At 39.5% G+C, this 18,386-nt stretch overlaps 1 protein-coding gene across 3 annotated transcripts in view; it reads right to left on the bottom strand.

Moving 5' to 3' along the window:
- Positions 1–18,095, bottom strand: part of LOC148903799 (diacylglycerol kinase zeta-like) — a 46,516-nt gene extending 28,421 nt beyond the window's left edge. For all 3 annotated transcript variants that reach the window (XM_089008904.1, XM_089008913.1, XM_089008921.1), the window contains exons 1-19: positions 18,013–18,095; positions 13,034–14,207; positions 11,084–11,189; positions 10,199–10,294; positions 9,383–9,460; positions 8,632–8,688; positions 8,423–8,491; positions 8,286–8,357; positions 8,084–8,200; positions 6,882–6,953; positions 6,509–6,607; positions 6,335–6,417; positions 6,205–6,265; positions 5,554–5,667; positions 4,232–4,369; positions 3,486–3,564; positions 2,646–2,701; positions 1,383–1,445; positions 1,215–1,288 (exon numbers count right to left, since the gene is read on the bottom strand). In XM_089008904.1, the coding sequence (XP_088865030.1) occupies positions 1,215–1,288; positions 1,383–1,445; positions 2,646–2,701; positions 3,486–3,564; positions 4,232–4,369; positions 5,554–5,667; positions 6,205–6,265; positions 6,335–6,417; positions 6,509–6,607; positions 6,882–6,953; positions 8,084–8,200; positions 8,286–8,357; positions 8,423–8,491; positions 8,632–8,688; positions 9,383–9,460; positions 10,199–10,294; positions 11,084–11,189; positions 13,034–14,043 (2,444 nt within the window). In that variant the 5' untranslated portion in view covers positions 14,044–14,207; positions 18,013–18,095. The remainder of the gene's footprint in view (positions 1–1,214; positions 1,289–1,382; positions 1,446–2,645; positions 2,702–3,485; positions 3,565–4,231; positions 4,370–5,553; positions 5,668–6,204; positions 6,266–6,334; positions 6,418–6,508; positions 6,608–6,881; positions 6,954–8,083; positions 8,201–8,285; positions 8,358–8,422; positions 8,492–8,631; positions 8,689–9,382; positions 9,461–10,198; positions 10,295–11,083; positions 11,190–13,033; positions 14,208–18,012) is intronic.
- Positions 18,096–18,386: the final 291 nt, after the last annotated feature.

Genomic DNA, 18,386 nt, shown 5'->3' with positions numbered 1-18,386 from the left:
GGAGAGTAAAAAATATCACAAGTGCTTCATGAAGCTTCGTTTTCCCATCACTAATAACAAGTAGCAGAAAAAATAATACCATTTGCTGTGTTATCTGATAAAAAGAAACGGTGGGACTTTTGTAAAGCACATAACGTGCGATATAAACACATGTCAATCAAAATTATAAAAAATAAAAACTTGAAATTCATTTCTAAGGCATGTAACTTTTGAAAGGAAACTGCATCGGTTCACCTGTTGATAAGCATAATAAAAAATAATTTCAAATTTGAATGAGTTCAAGTTGCAGAGGGGCTCTGAATATTTTCTCAAGAATTTCCACTGAGTGCAATTTTTCACTCGTTGGCTATTCTTAAAGGACAACCAACATCACTTTTTTGTTTCCTAACTGACATCAGAAAAACGTTTTATATCATCTAAAATATCCAAAACACTCAGTATGATATTTTTAGTCAAATGAAAAACACCAATAAAAATGACTTAAAGTGTCCAAAATCTGCAAAAAATTGAGCTGCGAATTGGGCATTTTCAGAAAGTCCCGCCCCCAGTTCGTGACGTCACGCCAAGACGTCTTGCATTGCACGAGAATCAAAACAATGGCTTCAGATTCAGAGAAGATGCTTTCTTGTTACTCATCCAGTTATGAATATGATTCAAATAGTTCTGAAGAGGAAAGCATACATGTACGCAATCGATTAAAGAATTTATTCCGTGCCATTTTTAGGCAAACGGGCGGGGGTGAATGTCTCACCCAAAAAGAGGCAAGAAAATGGCCACCGAGGTGTGAGGAATGAATCAGCCAGTTTCCACAGGCTGATAAATTCCTTACATGGAGCTTTGTCGCCCTCTTCTGCCTTTTTTTGGTGCAACACGACATTTTCAGATCAAACAAGTACAGCAAAATGCATTGACGTGATGGAAGGACTGTTACAATGTGTCCTTTTTTCGGTCAGGGGCGTTCCTTCAGTGACGTAGGGTGAGGACTCGTCACCAACTCAAAAACAAGACTTCCGGAATATTCAGCGCGAGTCTTAAAACGTAAAATATAGCTATATGCGGTGGAATCTTTGTAAAATACGCTCAGTCAAAGTCATTTGAAGCCATTTTACAAATTATGGACACAACTTGTCCGGAGACGTCGGTTGTCCTTTAAATACAACAAAGCTAATCCAGTTTGACCCAGACTATCAAGAGTGGTAGCTATTGTGACGAACCTTGGAATGTTGAGAAAAACCAGACATTGGAGCTTCAAATCCTGGACCTTGGATGTTAAATCTGTGCCATCGCACTGCAAACACACATAAACAAACACAAAAACGCACCCGCAAATGAACGCGGTTCTTTAATGGCATGATTTAATGTCTTGATTGGCTGTTACTCACCACAACTCGAATGTGTTTCGACAGGTCTTTGGAACTTCCCATGAGGAAATCTGAAAATGCTGTCTGCAAGCCCGGGGACAAACATACGTCTATAAATGTTCGTTATGTCATGTTTCTTTAACAAACCGTACCTTTTTGTAAACTTATGGGGTAACCTTATGAGACATATAATAATAATAATAATAATAATAATAATAATAATAATAATAATAATAATAATAATAATACATGTCATTTATTAGTGCCTCTGAAAACTCTCAAGGACATGTTACAGTCACAGGGTAAGTTTTTCTGCGGTGTGAAATTGAGTTTTGATATACAGTAAAGTCTCGTTATATCGATATTCAAGGGAGTCCGAAAAAATATCGATATAACAGGGACTATCGATATATCCGACCCTGTTTGCATGTAATTTTCTCTGTGCGTGCATAGAAATAGTATCGATATAACCGGGACTATCGATATATCCGATATCGATATAACGAGACTTTACTGTATGTGTCACCATGGCGATGCTACACTCCTCATTAATCCTGTGTAGCATCCTATTGATTCGACCCGGTTTCTTTTTTTTAAGCTAAAATCAATACATCAATATATGGTAACCAAGGCAACGACAGAGTAGCCCCCATATGAAAAACTCAACGTCCATTTCATTAACACGATCCTCTTACTTACATGTCATATCCTTTTTTTTAATATAGCGCTGTAGAGAATTCACAACAAATCTCAATATATCTGGTCCAAAGACAAGGATATTAATACTGTTAAGGCTACCGTATTGTCGCAGTCAAACTTACCCCGAGAAATATAATAAAGTGACAAGCAGAGGATATTATTCTTTGTGAAAATGCATGAACCAAATGTGCTGAGAGTCACATTTAGCAAATAAAGTACCTAAAGTATGCTTGTGAAGAGACATACCAAAAGCGGTGGAGCCAACAGCTCACCCTAAGATACAGTAAGTTGTACTTTTATCTTGTTTTCATGCTTATGGCGGCTGTCTCACATCCTTCAATTCAGTTTGCAGAAATCAGAAGCAAAAGGTTGTTTTTGAGTAGGGATTGGATTTAACTGTGATGTCCATTATATAAGGTTTGGGGAAAAAATGAGAAAAATGGAATAGTATACTGAAATGAAGAATAATGTAGTAGACGTTTATTTGAGTATCATGACAAAAAAGAAATGTGCGGTAACGATTTTCCTTTAAAATGAAATGATGAGTTTAAAAATAACACAATTTGACAGATTGTTTGCACTCACCCCAGCGTAGAACATCTTATTCCTAAAACGACTGTTAAACTTCTCTGGGTTGGCTTCTAAAACAACGACAAGCATTCATACTTTCAGCGATACACACAATTAGAATCATGAATGAATGTTGCAATCACGAGTCCCGGAATACGATAAATTCTGCCGCTAGGGGGCACTACTACCCCACGTCTCTGCATTTCAAAAACAGGAAATATGCGATTTGGGTGTAAAACACATTTTTTTATGGTATCATGAAAGAAATAGTTCCCTCATACTATTCAGCGATTCGGACAGCCAGCTAACTGTGCTCCTCATCACATATCACGTTACCCATCATGATGCACCTGAATGCTAAACTGGATTGTGGTCTATGTTAACCCGTTGAGTGACCACCGGTGTTCACTAAATTTTCCAAGTGCATTGTGGGTAATTTTGAGCCTGCTTTTTTCACTGTGGATATTGGACTGCCATGCAATTGGCGGTATCCCTACATTAGGCATTACATATATGGGAATAGTGTGAACAGACTTAGTGGTTGTGAAGCCCACTCTAGATAACTTAACTGTTTTATAATAAAAAATAATAATACATTTTATTTCAAGCGCCTTTCAAAACACCCAAGGACACTTTACAATAAAAACAATAAAACAAAGCACATAACAATAAAACCATAAGTAAAATGATACATAATAAAATAGCAGATAGAACTATACATTGAAAGCAATTTTAAACAAGTGGGTTTTCCTGTTTATGGTGAAGTGTACTTAAGGTTGTGTCAGATGGGTCCAAATTAAAAAAATATTTACAAACATAAAAAAAAAACACTTGTTTTTCAGTTGGCAAACATACCTCGTGACTCATGGAACTCGAGGGTAACATGCGCATCAAAGCCAAGGCTGAAGTAATTGTTGAACACGTCAAGGGGAAGCTGAGAGAGCACACATGCAGTAGAAAAGAATAGAGTACATTTACTGTCATTTCATTGAACAATAAAACGCAAAGGGAAAAAACTGCTGTGCCTCATTGACAAACGAGATATAGAGTTGCGTATGCCTTTGGACCATCAAAACACACGAGAGCTGAACTGAAACAGTCAATCTGAACCATTAAAACGATTGTCAAAAGCCATTCCACCCCTCGTGTGTATGTCTGATGGCCAACTCGCATAGGTGGCGAACAAGGTGACGGACAAGAGAGGGAATGAATCCACGCACCGGACTGCCGATGACGTGTGTAAACAGCAGTGATGGGCAAGTGAAGCTTCATGAAGCACTTGTGATAGTTTTGGACTCCTCTAGATGGCACTCTTGGTTTGAAGATGCTGTCGAATTTTAAGACATTTACTTTGCACTAACCTTTATTTTTCAACCAAGAGAACCATTGGTTGAGTTAAAAAAATATCACAAGTGCTTCATGAAGCTTCATTTTCCTATCACTAGAAAACATGTGAAAGTTCATTTATAGAGTCCGGGGGGAAGAAAAACTATTGGGTTTATTTCAATCAAGTGGCTATCGTAATTATCATGACATTTCTAGTTTCAATGACTACAATGCAGCCGTGTTTTAAAATTTCATGACAACAATGGACGCCAGACCTTATCACTCTGCGGCTCATCCACCTCAGCCGATGCGTCGTGGTTGGCTTCAACTTGGAGGTTCCACCTATCAAGCTGGACCACGGTTCCCTCCTCAACGTGAGACAGGATTTTGGTCAAGGGTTCATCAGTATAGCCCTGTGTACAAAACACAATTATAAAAAAAAGTAATACTAATCAAAATTTGTGAAAGTTGTGAAAAGTTGATGGCAGTGGCAGAAGTAACAAAGAAAATAAATTGAAATGAGTGTACCTTTGTAGATTTTTCAGGTATTGATATTCAACTAGAATCTTTATTTACATGGCTACATTTGAAAACGTGTATCTGTGCTTCCAACCGCTTAATGAGTTGCTTCGTACCATTTTAACATTCACGAATAACAAAAATGTAATGCCACGAGTGTTAAGATTTGGACTGAGTGAGATTTTGGGATGAGGGGAAAAAACAGGAACTGCAGGGAGCAGTCACGTCAATGAAGCAATGGATCGCTTTGTGAGTCATGTCTTGTGAGTTCACAAGTTCTCTTATGTAATTGGAAAAAACATCATACAGAGAAGGTTTATTTTTTTCCAGCTATCATTAATTAGTTAAGCTTTTTTAGTCCACAACATTAAAAGCTACTGGAAACACGTTTTGAATCCACGTCCCGTGAGCACTTTGAAAGAATGCGTATTCAAAGCACACTTTGAATTTGTCCTCTTTCATCTTTAACTGCTTGAAACAAAAAGGTACACAGGAATAGTTGTTCAGCTTCCATTCCTGTCTGTGGCTTATGTGTTTTGTTATATTACCATCTTTTTGTATTTATTGGTAACTAGTCTGTTAAGGTCTTTGCTATAGCAGCAGCAGTCGTGAAAGCTAATGATGTACAAGTGAAGCTTCATGAAGCGCTTATGTTTTTGACTCCTTTAGATGGCACTCTTGGTTTAAAAATGCTGTGAATTAGAATCCGTTTCCACTGCACTAACCTTCATATTTAAACCAAGAGCACCAACTATAGAGGAGTCAAAAAATATCACAAGTATTTCGTGAAGCTTCATATTCCCATCACCAGTGAAAGCGCTGTATAATATAAAGAAGTGTTGTATTCGTATGTGTTCTATGTTCCTTCAACAGCCAAAACACGATTCATATTACGTCTGCGGAATACCAGTTAAACAGGAAAATCCACCCATTTTTAGTCATCTCAGGGGGCGGCCACATTGTGTCAAAACGAAACTGACCTTCAACAGTGTCTCTCTACTTGTACTACTTTATACAAAGTGTGTACTTCTGTGTAAATGCAGAATTTATTCTTGCTAGGTCTACTCTTCGGACTCACCCCTCCCCAGTTGAGAGTTCTAGCAAGGTCATTTCCTGTCCCAAGTGGTAACACTGCAACAGGAGGTTGAGGATTCAACCCAAGTTCATCAAGGCAAGACAAGATCCACCCCACCTGGTTTTGCGGGCACACAATACACACGCAGGTAATATTCGGAAGAGCACCGCTGCTAACTACAACCATGATAAACAGATACAGGAAAACAATACTTTTTGTTCCGAAAGATATGAAAATAAAAATACAGTACGGGCTGCCACTCACAGCGCTTGATTTCCCGAATGCTACTACTGATCATTATCCGGCCTGAGAGAGGCCTCTATTGTAAGTGTGTTGACAGATAAATGTGCGTCCCCGACATTCGTCCCTCAGGTCATGAGGGGTTCCTAAATTTTTAGGTGAAAGTGAATAATCTAATTGTAATATATGTTTGTTACATATTTTTATGCATTTTTATGCTTTAGAAAACACTTCTGACTGAATTTTGGCGGGGCTTGGAATGGATTAGGTCTTTTACGTGGAAAACACACCCCTACCCCCTAAAAAATTTCAACTTAAGAAATTTCTTCCAGAACCAATTCATTTCGTAATTAGAGGCTCCACTGGACAGTACATATTTAGTGTGTGATTTGTGCATTTCCTTGAGGAACTCACCGTTCCATCACCTCCACAGGCTAGGATCCTTTGGTTATGAACTTTCCGGTACAACTCCAAGCTAGACGTTTTGAAACCAAGTTAGTGGTAAACCATAATAGTGTAGGTGGTTAGTTGTGTGAATAGTTACCCCTCACTGGGTCCTCCCTGGCTCAGGTCAAACACCTGCCTTGGGTTTAGATACCACATGAAAGACTGAAGGATTTTTGTCCCCTGTCAGACGTGTACAAAATACAGGAAAGGAAATGTCAGACTACAAAAATTGTCAGGATGGAGACACATCCAGAATCTCCTTAAACAATACCTGGTTGCCTCCACTTTTGGGATTGACAAACACCACCAGGGGTTTCATCAACGGGGACGGTATGGGGCGGATGATGAAGGGTTTGCACTGCCGTACCTCCTGTGAATTAACAAAACAATAATAATAATAAACCACTGATTGAAATAATGAAAAACTCATTTGTTTTCTGTTTCTGTCATACAAAAATATTGATTCGGAACCATCTTGGCGGGCCTTTATGAACTATGACTAAGGCAACACTTCATATAATGCCGATCCTCAGACATCACACAAATGCAATCCCTGAGGCCAGCAAGCAGATCAACGTCAAGCAAGCTATTGTGAAGAAAATCCATCTTTGTTAGAAAGCAGTAGAATAATTCTGGTAATGTACCTCAGCTCCTTTTTTACTGCTTTTTCTCTTGAAGGACGTCCTTTTTTTCTTCTTACTTGACTTCATTGATGCCTGTTTGAAAGCAGAACATAGGTCGACGATGCGGTGCAAAAATCTTGACCCGGTGAGATTCTGCTAACTACAACTAATGGGACATTAGCAATAGCAAAAAGTACATTCATTGTTGTTCGTAGAGTGATTAAACAATACACGCCTGACTCTTGACCGTATTGAACATATTACATGACTTATCTCCCCCCCAAACGAGTACCAAATGATGGAACATAAAATGGACAGAAAATTTGTGTTCAATGTTCTTTAAAGTGCTTTGTTACAGCTCCAGTTGATATAAATAAAGATGGCATTGTACATATCCAATTTCAATTCACCAATCACATTCAAACTCCAATGCAACAGTTGTGCAGCTGTAAAAATTGATGGGTAAACGAAGCTTCATGAAGCACTTGTAATATTTTTTGAGTCCTCCAGATGTTACTCTTGGTTTAAATATGAAGGTTAGTGCAAAGGAAAATATTTTTCAATCCACTGCATCGTTAACCCAAGAATGTCATGAAGAGAAGTAAACAAGTGCTTCATGAAGCTTCACTTGCCCATCACTCGTACAAATCTCCATGATTGTTTTTTTTTCTATTCAACCCAACATGTACAAGTACCGTATTTTCCGGTATATAAGGTGTAAAAGGCACACCCCCAATGAATGTATTTTCAAACTTTTTCTGTATATGAGGCGCACCGGGCTATAAAGCGCACAGTCAATGAATAAAAAATGTTTTCCAAAAATAATATATAAAGAGATAAACGTTTTCCAAATATAAGGCACACCACATTATACATTATACTACAGTAGAGGCTGTGGTTATGCACTACTTCTTCCACCTGTTGTGCCTCAATATGATTTCACATATAAGCCACACCGGCGAATAAGGCACAGGGTCATTTTTGTCAAGAAAATCAAAGCTTTTTGGTGCGCCTTATACACCGGAAAATCCACACTGAATGGGTTTGAGGTCGGAACTCAGTGCGCACTGATAGAGTACATTTGTTCACGCACTCGAGAAGCAAAAAGCCTTGTCGCAACTGAAGTGGTGGTTACACTGTCCATTTCTATCAGTAGCACCTGACACATGATATGAACCAACACACGGCTCAAATCTGTCAACAAGCCATCCCACAACACCTACCTGGCAACGTCGAACTCGAATGATCCAAGAGGGTGGGACTATGAGGGCAGCATGAGCTCCGATCGGACAAACCTCTTTGATTTGGTCTAACATGAAACAGGACACCTTGCTGTGAAACTAAAAAGGGCCAAGTACATTTCCTCATGAGAAAAAACATTGTTGTTCATTTATAGACTGCAATTTTTGAACATTGTATGCTTACCGCCTGTTTGCACCATGAACAGCTAATGGCAACAAATTCCTTACTGTGGAAAGCAAACTTCTGTTGGAAGCCCTGAAGATCAAAATAACATGTTTTAAAAGCAATGCTTCTTAAAAAAAAAAAAAAACAGCACCGACCTTTCCACATTGTTTACATTTTCCCTCTTGTTTTCTTCGATGCACCCAGTGATGCTGTACGATGTTAGGCTGTAATGTAAAATGACCAGGGTTCATTTTCAAACCAAATATTATTATATCGGCTTCCCAAAGGAGGTTAGCTATCTGTTTTGTTTTTTTTTTAATCTCTGATCTCCGTTCGAACCACTTAACACCTTTGTGGAACTCACCTCTCGAGCGGTTTTGAAACTAGAGTCCTTGAACGATGGCTTGCATCTGAAGTTGATCTGGAAGAAAGTAGAGGAGGACTCCCACTAATGTATTATATCGCATACATTTTTACACAGTACAGTCACAGTAATATATATTAATCAGAATATTAGTACATGAGAGTTTTCAGTGAGATATTTAGGCAGAAACAATAAATACTTACAATTTGGTAGGCCTGCACAAACTAAAGATCCAAAATTTGGGATTCACCATAATTAGACAGTAAGCTACGGCCATTTAAATCAGATATGGATTGTATAATTAACAAAGCTGCCGCTAAAAATACGTTTAAGATTGACAATGACAAGGACAAAATCAAGGATTTCATTGTGGTCCCTTGGGAACGTAATGATGATGAAGACAATTTGCGTCAAAATTATTATTTATAATCATGAATCATATTTGGTGGACTTCGTCTGGATGACCATAATCTTAAAGGTTGGTACTTTCACAATAAGAGCTTTTGCTTGATAAGTATAATTTTTGTTCTCATCGAGTATCTGTTTGAAACCTAAAAACACAATTTTGAAAAAAAATATGTTTTAGTTATTAGTGTGAAACTGTCAAATGTCTTCATTTAATCCGCAAATATTTTGATATTTTGTAGTTTATATACAGTATATATATATATATATATATATATATATATATATATATATATATATATATATATATATATATATATATATATATAAAGCAAACTGAAATTACCGTCTCCAGTTGTTTGATACAGATTGTGTGGACTACTATCTTGCAGGCAGCACACTTTCTCCGGGTGAATGACTTTTGCTGTGGAGTGTGGAGAATAAGAACAGAAATATTGATTAAAAAAACCTAGGTTCAAGCCACTTTTCACTCTAAAATGCCAACGTATTGTAAAGAAAAATACAAGTAGTAAGACAGTTCTGGTCCTGATCAAGGTCAAGTAAATGTCCTGCTTGCATGATGATACAGCTTGATATAAACAAATTACCGTCCAGGCGTATTGGAATAGTAAGTAGGACGATATTTCAGTTTGGACGAAAAACAAGTACATGTAGCATACAGACATAGTCTTAACAGAAAAATAGACATTATACCCAAATTATTGCCTGGATAATAAATATAATAGGACACATAACGGTCAACACAGAGCACAACAGAGCAGTCAAAACTTTAGCTCCTTTGAAAAATAGGGGCCCTGTTGTGTATCAGATACAAATGTAAACAAAAAGAAGTCAAAGATAAAATAGGTATTGGGTCTCCAGGTCTCTCCATTCATTATTTTTAATGTCCAACTTGAGTTTTTAGAGTCAACAGCTAGGATAAAGGCCTCACTGTTCCAATACTGCATTCATTCAACTTTCCACTCTGTTTCACAACATGCATGGGAGGAAAGAAGAAAATCGTTAGCGATGAAGACACAGACAGACAGACTAATTGACATGGACGGGAGGCAGGATGGACAAGCAGGAAAAGCCAGGCAGACAAATGGATGTCGAGATATCGTGTGATTGATATGACAAGATACTAACATGCTATACTGACCAGTGCTCTGGCAAGACAGTGTTGTTCTCCCACATAACAGTAGTCTCCGGACACATTCGTCTCAAACCAGATATGATCTCCATGCTGAGCCGACTCCTAATAAGAGTGACATATTTATGTATTTACTTTGTATATGTGTGTGTGTGTGTGTGTGTGTGTGTGTGTGTGTGTGTGTGTGTGTGTGTGTGTGTGTGTGTGTGTGTGTGTGTGTGTGTGTGTGTGTGTGTGTGTGAGCGAGAGTGAGATAGAGAAAGAAAGAGAAAGTGAGAGAGATGGAAAGAGGAGAGAGAAAGAGAGAAAGCACACACGAGATATATATATATACAGTAAAGTCTCGTTATATCGATATCGGATATATCGATAGTCCCGGTTATATCGATACTATTTCTATGCACGCACAGAGAAAATTACATGCAAACAGGGTCGGATATATCGATAGTCCCGGTTATATCGATATTTTTTCGGACTCCCTTGAATATCGATATAACGAGACTTTACTGTATATATATATATATATATATATATATATATATATATATATATATATATATATATATATATATATATATATATATATATATATATATATATATATATATAGTATATGTGTGTGTGTGTGTAGTGAGAGAGAGTTCGGAGAAAGACAGATAGAGAGAAGTGAAAAAGAGAGAGAGAGAGAGAGAGAGAGAGAGAGACACGGTGAAAAAGAGACAGAGAGGGAGAGCAAGAGATAAGTGAAAGAGAAAGACAGAGAGAGCAAGAGAGATAGAGAGAGAGAGAGAGCGAGACAGAGATAGAAAGAGAGCAAAAGAGAGGGGTGAGAGAGAGGGGTGTGGGAGAAAGAGAGAGGAGATTTGGATACAATCCGTTGTTCCTTTGACTTACAGTCCAGTCCACAGTGCAGCTAATCGCTTCTGGTTCTGCTCGATTTAATGATGATGTACTGGGCTGACCGGGCAGATGGTGTAGACCGGATTTTGCTATTGCTTTTCTGGAAACAGAAAATAAAGGTGTGAAAATCACACTTGCAGCCATACTTTTCTGCTGGATAATAAATAAAAGAATATGCTTTTTTTATTGGAACGATGTTGCGTTGCAGCAGAAGTACTTCACATGGTTGATTTAATGACAATCTGTTATTCTGACTTGTTAAAGCAACAAGCACTGATCAAATATAGTCAACGGAATCGTGCAAACACAATTTCGGCACAAATTTACAGGGAGTGACCCAAGAACCAATAAAGTTACAGTTTGCTGAGAATTTATTTTTATTTTTGCCATTTGGACAACAATGGAACACCAGCCCACCAGAATGATTCATCAACGTACTTAACAGATAACAGGCACAGCACTTGATAAATAACTCATCCATAGGTGTGTGGGTGTGCGTGTGTTTGTTATTGTTTAGTTACGGTTTCCTCTCGGGGGACGTTATGAATTTGGGGAGGCCATTGGAATGTTTCATCCCCTCCACATACGTATTCCATACACAGGATTCACAACAAATGAATGAAAAAGTAATTTTCATATCTGAAGTCAAGAATAATCACTGTTACAGTGGTTTACATATGACAATTTGAAATTTTGGTTCAGATTTTAAGCAAGCATTAAGGAATTTCACAAGTATGATTTGCTATCGCGGGCCGAACAAAATGATGTGGCGGGCCAGATTGGGCCCAGAGCCTTGACTTTGACACCTGTGGAATAAGATATGTGGTAAGCTTTCACAACAAGAGCTATGATTCGTTAAAGGAGACATATTTCATGCCATTCATTTTTTAAAGTAGTTCGACTTATCTTAAAACGGCTAATGAAAAATATTTACATTCCATTCGTCAAATATGTACAGGACAGGGCCAAAGTCAGCCCAAAGGGGAATCTGGAGGTAACGAATTGATCGCAACTGAAAATGTTTCGCCTCTACGTGCGGTTCCAGGCGGATGCAATATTCACGGAATTTTCATGTATTGATTTTTTGGGGGGGAAAGTTACTATTTTAATTGTACGTTTTTAAAGTCAGTTTTGTTACACCGTCATTCGCCAATGACCTGGTGACCCATTGTCAATCGGCATTGTAAACCATGATTTCAAGTCGATCACGTTCGTCGGTTGTCAGTCTGTCATTATTTTAACCGTGTGTTAATCATCGCAATTTTATATTAAAATAACAAATGACGGGGTTTACAGCAAACATGGGCATCATCAATCACTCTAACCATCAGAATTTTCATCATATGGGACAACGTCGTTACGGTCTGTGTGACCAAAAAGTAGACCACGGAGGCGGCTAGCTTCCTCTTCTGGCCACGATGGCATAAAACAGAAACAGGCTTTGAGAACAGAGGGCACGATTTAGCAGGGAACAAAAGCGCAGGTTACCAAATTACGGCAGTCCGCCTTCGCTGATTGTATTCACTTTGAATCGAAATTGATTATATATGTATGCCTCTCTCTTTCCATTCTATGAACTTCACGGAGGAGGGTGCCAGGGGGTTGTATTACGAAAAGCATGACCACAAAGTAACCCCTTCAGGGTCACACTCAAGTAGTTTTAGAAATACAGTAGGTCCTAAAGGGAAGTAGTGATGGAAAAATGAAGCTTCATGAAGCACTTATGATATTTTTGACTCCTCCAGAGGGTGCTCTTAGTTAAAATGTGAAGGTTACAGCAAAAGAAATCCACTGCATCTTTAAACCAACACTGTAATCTAGAGGAGTGAAAACCGATCACAAGTGCTTCATGAAGCTTCACCTGCTCCTCACTAAATGGAGGTACGACACTGAATATACCACAATGTGTCTGAATGAGTGTTTGCGAGAGAGTTTATTACATACGATAGGAAGTTCTCCCACGTTTCCAGATATGGATCATAGTATGTCAAGCCTTCTGAGCCCCCGAGAGGTGAAGAGCAGCTTTTAGGAAGGGTGGGTTGACAAAGAGGCACCTCAAGATCCGACTTCAGATCATCTGAAGTCATCTGCCTCAGACCGAGGCGGCCGGTGGAAGTCTGAAAGGGGCTATTTAGAGCTCGAGTACTTTGACTTAACCTTCGATGATGATAGTGACCACAAAGACCATAAAGCGTTTCGTTGTTCTGGTAGACAGACTCGGCTGGGAGGAGATGGGAAGAGTTCCGTCTTAGACAGCGAGGAGGTCGCATGAACGGTCGAGGTTTTATGCGTTTCTTCTTCATCGTTTGGGCTGCGTGAACTTGGAATCCGGGACTGCCGTCTCCTTCGCCACTCGCCGTTTCCACCAAAACTCGCTGGACACCGCCCTCCTCGCTGTCGGAGCCGGAACAGGAACGAAGCAAGACATCAGATTGTTCCGCTTGCTTTTCGTACCCGCCGCCGCCGCCCATCTGGACGACACTTGCAAGTAACAGAGAGGATCCGAGCAAATGAGGTTGGATGGAATTTTCATTGGAGGGGCGAAAGTATCGTACCGCCATTCTTCGCCGCTGCCCAGAGAAGGTAGCGGAAGAGCGACGAGCGTTCCGTTTGTATTGAGATGTCCTCCGGCCTTGTTTAACGGGCCCATCGGATCTCTCGGCTCCGGTTTCTTCCGCTGATTCGCTCAAGTTGGTATGTGCCGCATCTTTGATGGACTGTCGCCTCTGTCCGCTGGCCACCAAAACGCCGACACTGGGGCGCCTCTGGTAGGGAAACGGCGGCAAGCCGCTTGAGGAACGCCGACTTTCCAGTAGCGCAACGGAGGGCAGGCCGACGCTAGAACGTCTCCGGGCTTTGCTGACCAGGACCGCGGGTCCGGGTTGGCATACAGCAATCGGGTACTTCTGTCTTTTGTGCCATCGATGGAAATGACGCTGGAAGAAAAAATCCATGCTGCTCCGGATGGAAGATCTGCTCGATCATAGTACTGCTCTCGTTCCTGTTCCAGGATGACGCAGTGTTTGAGTTCAAAGGTCGATTATCAGACGACACGACAGGAACCATAGAAGGAAGACGGCCACCCAGTTGTTCCACCTCCCGGGGAAACGGGGCTGCTCTGAAAATTAAACAGCTTTGTAAATTTGCATAGGTGATGAGTTCAAGAGGGTTACGGATACTAATCAAGGCGGCAGTGAATGAATGACTTCCTAGTGAGCAAAGAGTGGTTTGCAATTTTCTCAACCAATTCAACACGTCAAATGTTGACTTGCACAAGCGGCCGTTTAACAAAAACCAAATCCGTGGGTCGGAGATGCGGTGCTGTATATATGCTGAACACGTTCCATCTCGAGAGAAACGAGCGGTGTCATGACAACATGAGAGCTTGGAGCTTTTGTGCCACTGGAAAAACAGCAATCAAGTGCTACTTTGCATTTGGTTGGTGTGGTGGGCAACAAACACATGCAGGTGCACATTAATGTTCCTGATACAAAAGGAGGTGGGGGGAATGTTTTAAATGATTATTTGCTAGTTTGTAGAAGGATCGATCCCACTTTTGGAACACATTTACAATGTTATCGTCATTCCTCAGTTCAGTTTGGTTGCGACCGTTGCCAAAAATGACGTTCATAACCGGTGGTCAAAAGTGGCAGGTTGGTGGATCATCACTAGTGATGGGAAAATGAAGCTTCACAAAGCACTTGTGATATTATTTGACTACTCCAGATGGTGCTCCTGGTTTAAATATGAAGGTTTGTGCGAAGAAAATGTATTAAAAATCCACTGCATTTTTAAACCAAGAGTGCCATCTAGACGAGTCAAAAAACCATCAAGTGCTTCATGAAGCTTCATTTTCTCATCACTAATCTTCACTCCTCCCCAACTCAAATTTTAACATAGAAGCACGTAACTAACAAAAACGTATTGACTCTTTGGATGACGTTTAAGGAGTAACAAAAATGTGTTTCCACTTTCACATTTTGAATTTTTGAATGGAATTTTTTGGACAACTTGGCATCCTCTAACAAAGAGCCGGAGAGAAAAAAAATCACGACAGCTGTCCGAACCGTGAAGGGACGAATTAATTTCCTGTTGCAAATAGAAATGGTATTTAAACAGTCCACTACGTCATGTTGTTTACATTTCGACGCAAAGTGATCGTCACTGTGATAAAGTGTACTGCGGTGTAAATTTGCAGCTTGAAACTGAGAAACAGGGAGACGGTAAGTCACAGAAATATCGCAGTTGGAAATATATCGGATGATTCATGGATCAAAGACCTATTGTGAATTTTGCCGTTCTATTTGCGAAGAGAAATGTTTTCAAATGTCACAGGTGGTCAAAGGAAATATTTGGTACTTTATTCCCATCACGATAAGGAAATAGTCTACGTCATTCCATAAGCCCGTCAATAAAATAGCAGGTGTTTGCTACAACTTGTTTCTTTCTAGAGATAGAAATGTTATGATGCTGATCATTAAAATGGCAGTTTAAAGGGGATTGAAGCAAAATTGGGCTTTCTTTGGGCTGGGGGTGGTCAATGTTGAATTATATGTCAAAAAAATGTTTTGAATTTCATATATGTGCTTTTACAACACGCATTTATGTCAAACCAACCTATTTTTTTGTATTTGTTTCGTTTTTGTCCGATGAATGCTCGGTGATGTTAAAATTAACTCTCAATTCTCAACTCAATTTAACTTATTCACGGCCATTCACAAATTTATTCGGGAATTGAAAATATGACGTAGAGCGCAATTCACAAATTTGTTTGGGTTTTATCTTTTTTCTTTGCTTCTGTGCCGATAAACCCTTTTTTCCATGATAGAGCTTCAGCTGTTGTTAAAGTGCTTTATAAATGTATGCATTGTATTTTGGACAGCCGCCCTCATTTCAAGCACATATAACTCCAGACCCATATAATTTTGGAATTAAGCCTTTGTTTCTGATGAAGGAAGAGATTCTAAGGTTTCTTCCGCTGCATTTAATGTTTATTTAATTCTAAAACTCAATATTCGGTGGGTCCTGGAATTCCAATGAGAATGAAAAAAAAACCCTGGGAATGGAGTGGACACATTTTTGCACATCGTCTTGCGGCGAATGAGCTAAGGAGATAAAATGTCTTTCATTTTATCATCAGATGTGTGACATTGTATTTTGTTTTAGTTTGTTTGAGAAATATGACAAAGGGGCACTGCAGTGTACCAGAAAAAAACTAAGTAACAAAGAAACAAATTACCAAATAAATAAACATATAAACATGAACCAATACATACACAAATTAATTAATAAGCAAATAGATAAATAACAGCAACAACATTTGAAAGTCAGTGAGCTTGGATTTTTCGATGCACACTGAAAAGGCCACTGAAAAATCTCTAACCGTTTGAGCACCGGCATAAATTTTTGTGTCAAACCGAAATATTGATATTGGCAGAAGATCTGCCAACATGTGGATCATCTTATGATCAGTGTTCATTCTTATTTGGGCCTGGTGTGTGCATCTTTGTGTCGTGTGCACCTGCATGTGTGTGTGCATGCGTGAGTGTGTGTGTGTGTGCGCGCGCATGTGTCTGTGTGCGTGTGCATGCGTGTGTGTGTGTGTGTGTGTGTGTGTGTGTGTGTGTGTGTGTGTGTGTGTGTGTGTGTGCGCTCATGTGTCTATGTGTGTGGTTTGCTATTATGCAACATCTGTTTCCGGAGAGTTATAATCTCCTACCATGATTGGGAGATGAGCGAAATGCCAGATGCAACTACTCTTTAATATATGATCTACCTGAGTTTGTATATCAACACGTCTCAGGATTGAACCGTATTGCATTGTGGGTAAATTTCCAAGTTACGTATTTAAAAATGTTTTTTTTTCCTGATTTTTTTTTTTTAATGACTGAGTGGTGGTGGTTAACTTGGGTCTATAGTGTTCCAAGAATATTCCTAGATGGCTAAATGGTGGGGGCGTGGCAGTTTTGGGGTGACAAATTGGAATTTTAATTTCACTTAAAGGTTAAAAAAGTTTCACGAACATGATATGGCCCCATTAAGTAATCAGATGAAGTTGCCCAAATATGGGTGAACAGGGGGGAACGAATGCACACATTTTCCCCCTCCAGTCTTCATATTTTGATGACTTTGTTTTGTTTGTTTTTTTTACTCATTTCATGGAGCTGCCATTTTGAACTCGGGTAACGCAGTTTCCTCGTTTCGCTCATGAAACGTTGGCAACGTATGACAGTCCAATGAGTAACCGTCAGGAGAACTACCAGCACTGACATCATGGAAAGGCTTTGACAAGAACGCGACTGTGTGTGTTACGCTTTCCAGAGCTCCTGTTAGGTTAAATATTTACATGAAAAATAGTGGTGAGTGATGCAAATACAGGGAGAGTGATCCATAACAAGCGCTAAAGTTCTAGTTGAAGAGTACGACATGTTTTTAATGACGGTTAATGAGTGAAGGCCACTTTTGCTACCATGGATTATAGCAAAAGTCTTTGTGGCCAAAAAAAGGACAAACTTTGACTAACATACGACCCATGCAAGCCAAAATGGAGCACATCTTGTCAAACTTCAGCTCAGGTGACCATCAAGAATGGTACGGGTCAATTGCAGAGGTCACCCAACACTTTCCAGTCCAACTTTTGAAATATTGATGCTGCAAACTCTCCCCGTCTAGTGCAACTCATACTATAGTGATACAGAACCGATCACGAGAGGGAAATGAAATATCAACTCAACGCATTGTGGTTTGAGTTTTTGAGGAGGACTTCCAATACAATCCGAATGAAAACAAAAAGTAACAATGAAGTAGAACGCCACACAGCACCGCATCACCCTGACCGACTGTCACAGATTCGCACCAAGTCGATGTCGCTACAATAATACCATTCATGTTACATTTCAAACGGAAGCAAATGAAATACAAACCTGTGAGTTCTGAAGTAAACTATCCACCCATGCTTCCTCTCCTTGTTTACTCTCACTAAGGCTTCCTGTATAATGACGGGGAAAGTCAAGCTCAATAAGCCAAAGAGGAGGAAAAAGAGAGAGAGAGAGAAAGAGAGAGAGGGTGTGGCCAGAGACAGCATGAGAGCCTCAACATGGGACACAAATAAACCATCATGTACTTCCTCGATGCACAACAACACCCCCCCCCCCCCCATACAGCAAACACAATCAATTTGAAATGCACAGAGACCTAAAAACAATGCAAATAGCACAATAATGTGTTTAACATGTCAAGAAATAGTGAGCCACAATTGCAAACTGAAATTTCTAGAAATACCGGTGATAAATCACAA

The sequence above is a fragment of the Hippocampus bargibanti genome, linkage group LG01 (assembly GCF_051943395.1).
Source record: "Hippocampus bargibanti isolate YZ-2025 linkage group LG01, ASM5194339v1, whole genome shotgun sequence".
Lineage (NCBI taxonomy): Eukaryota > Metazoa > Chordata > Actinopteri > Syngnathiformes > Syngnathidae > Hippocampus > Hippocampus bargibanti.
Note: the sequence above shows the minus strand (reverse complement) of the source record. Positions and strands in the feature narration are given on the sequence as shown.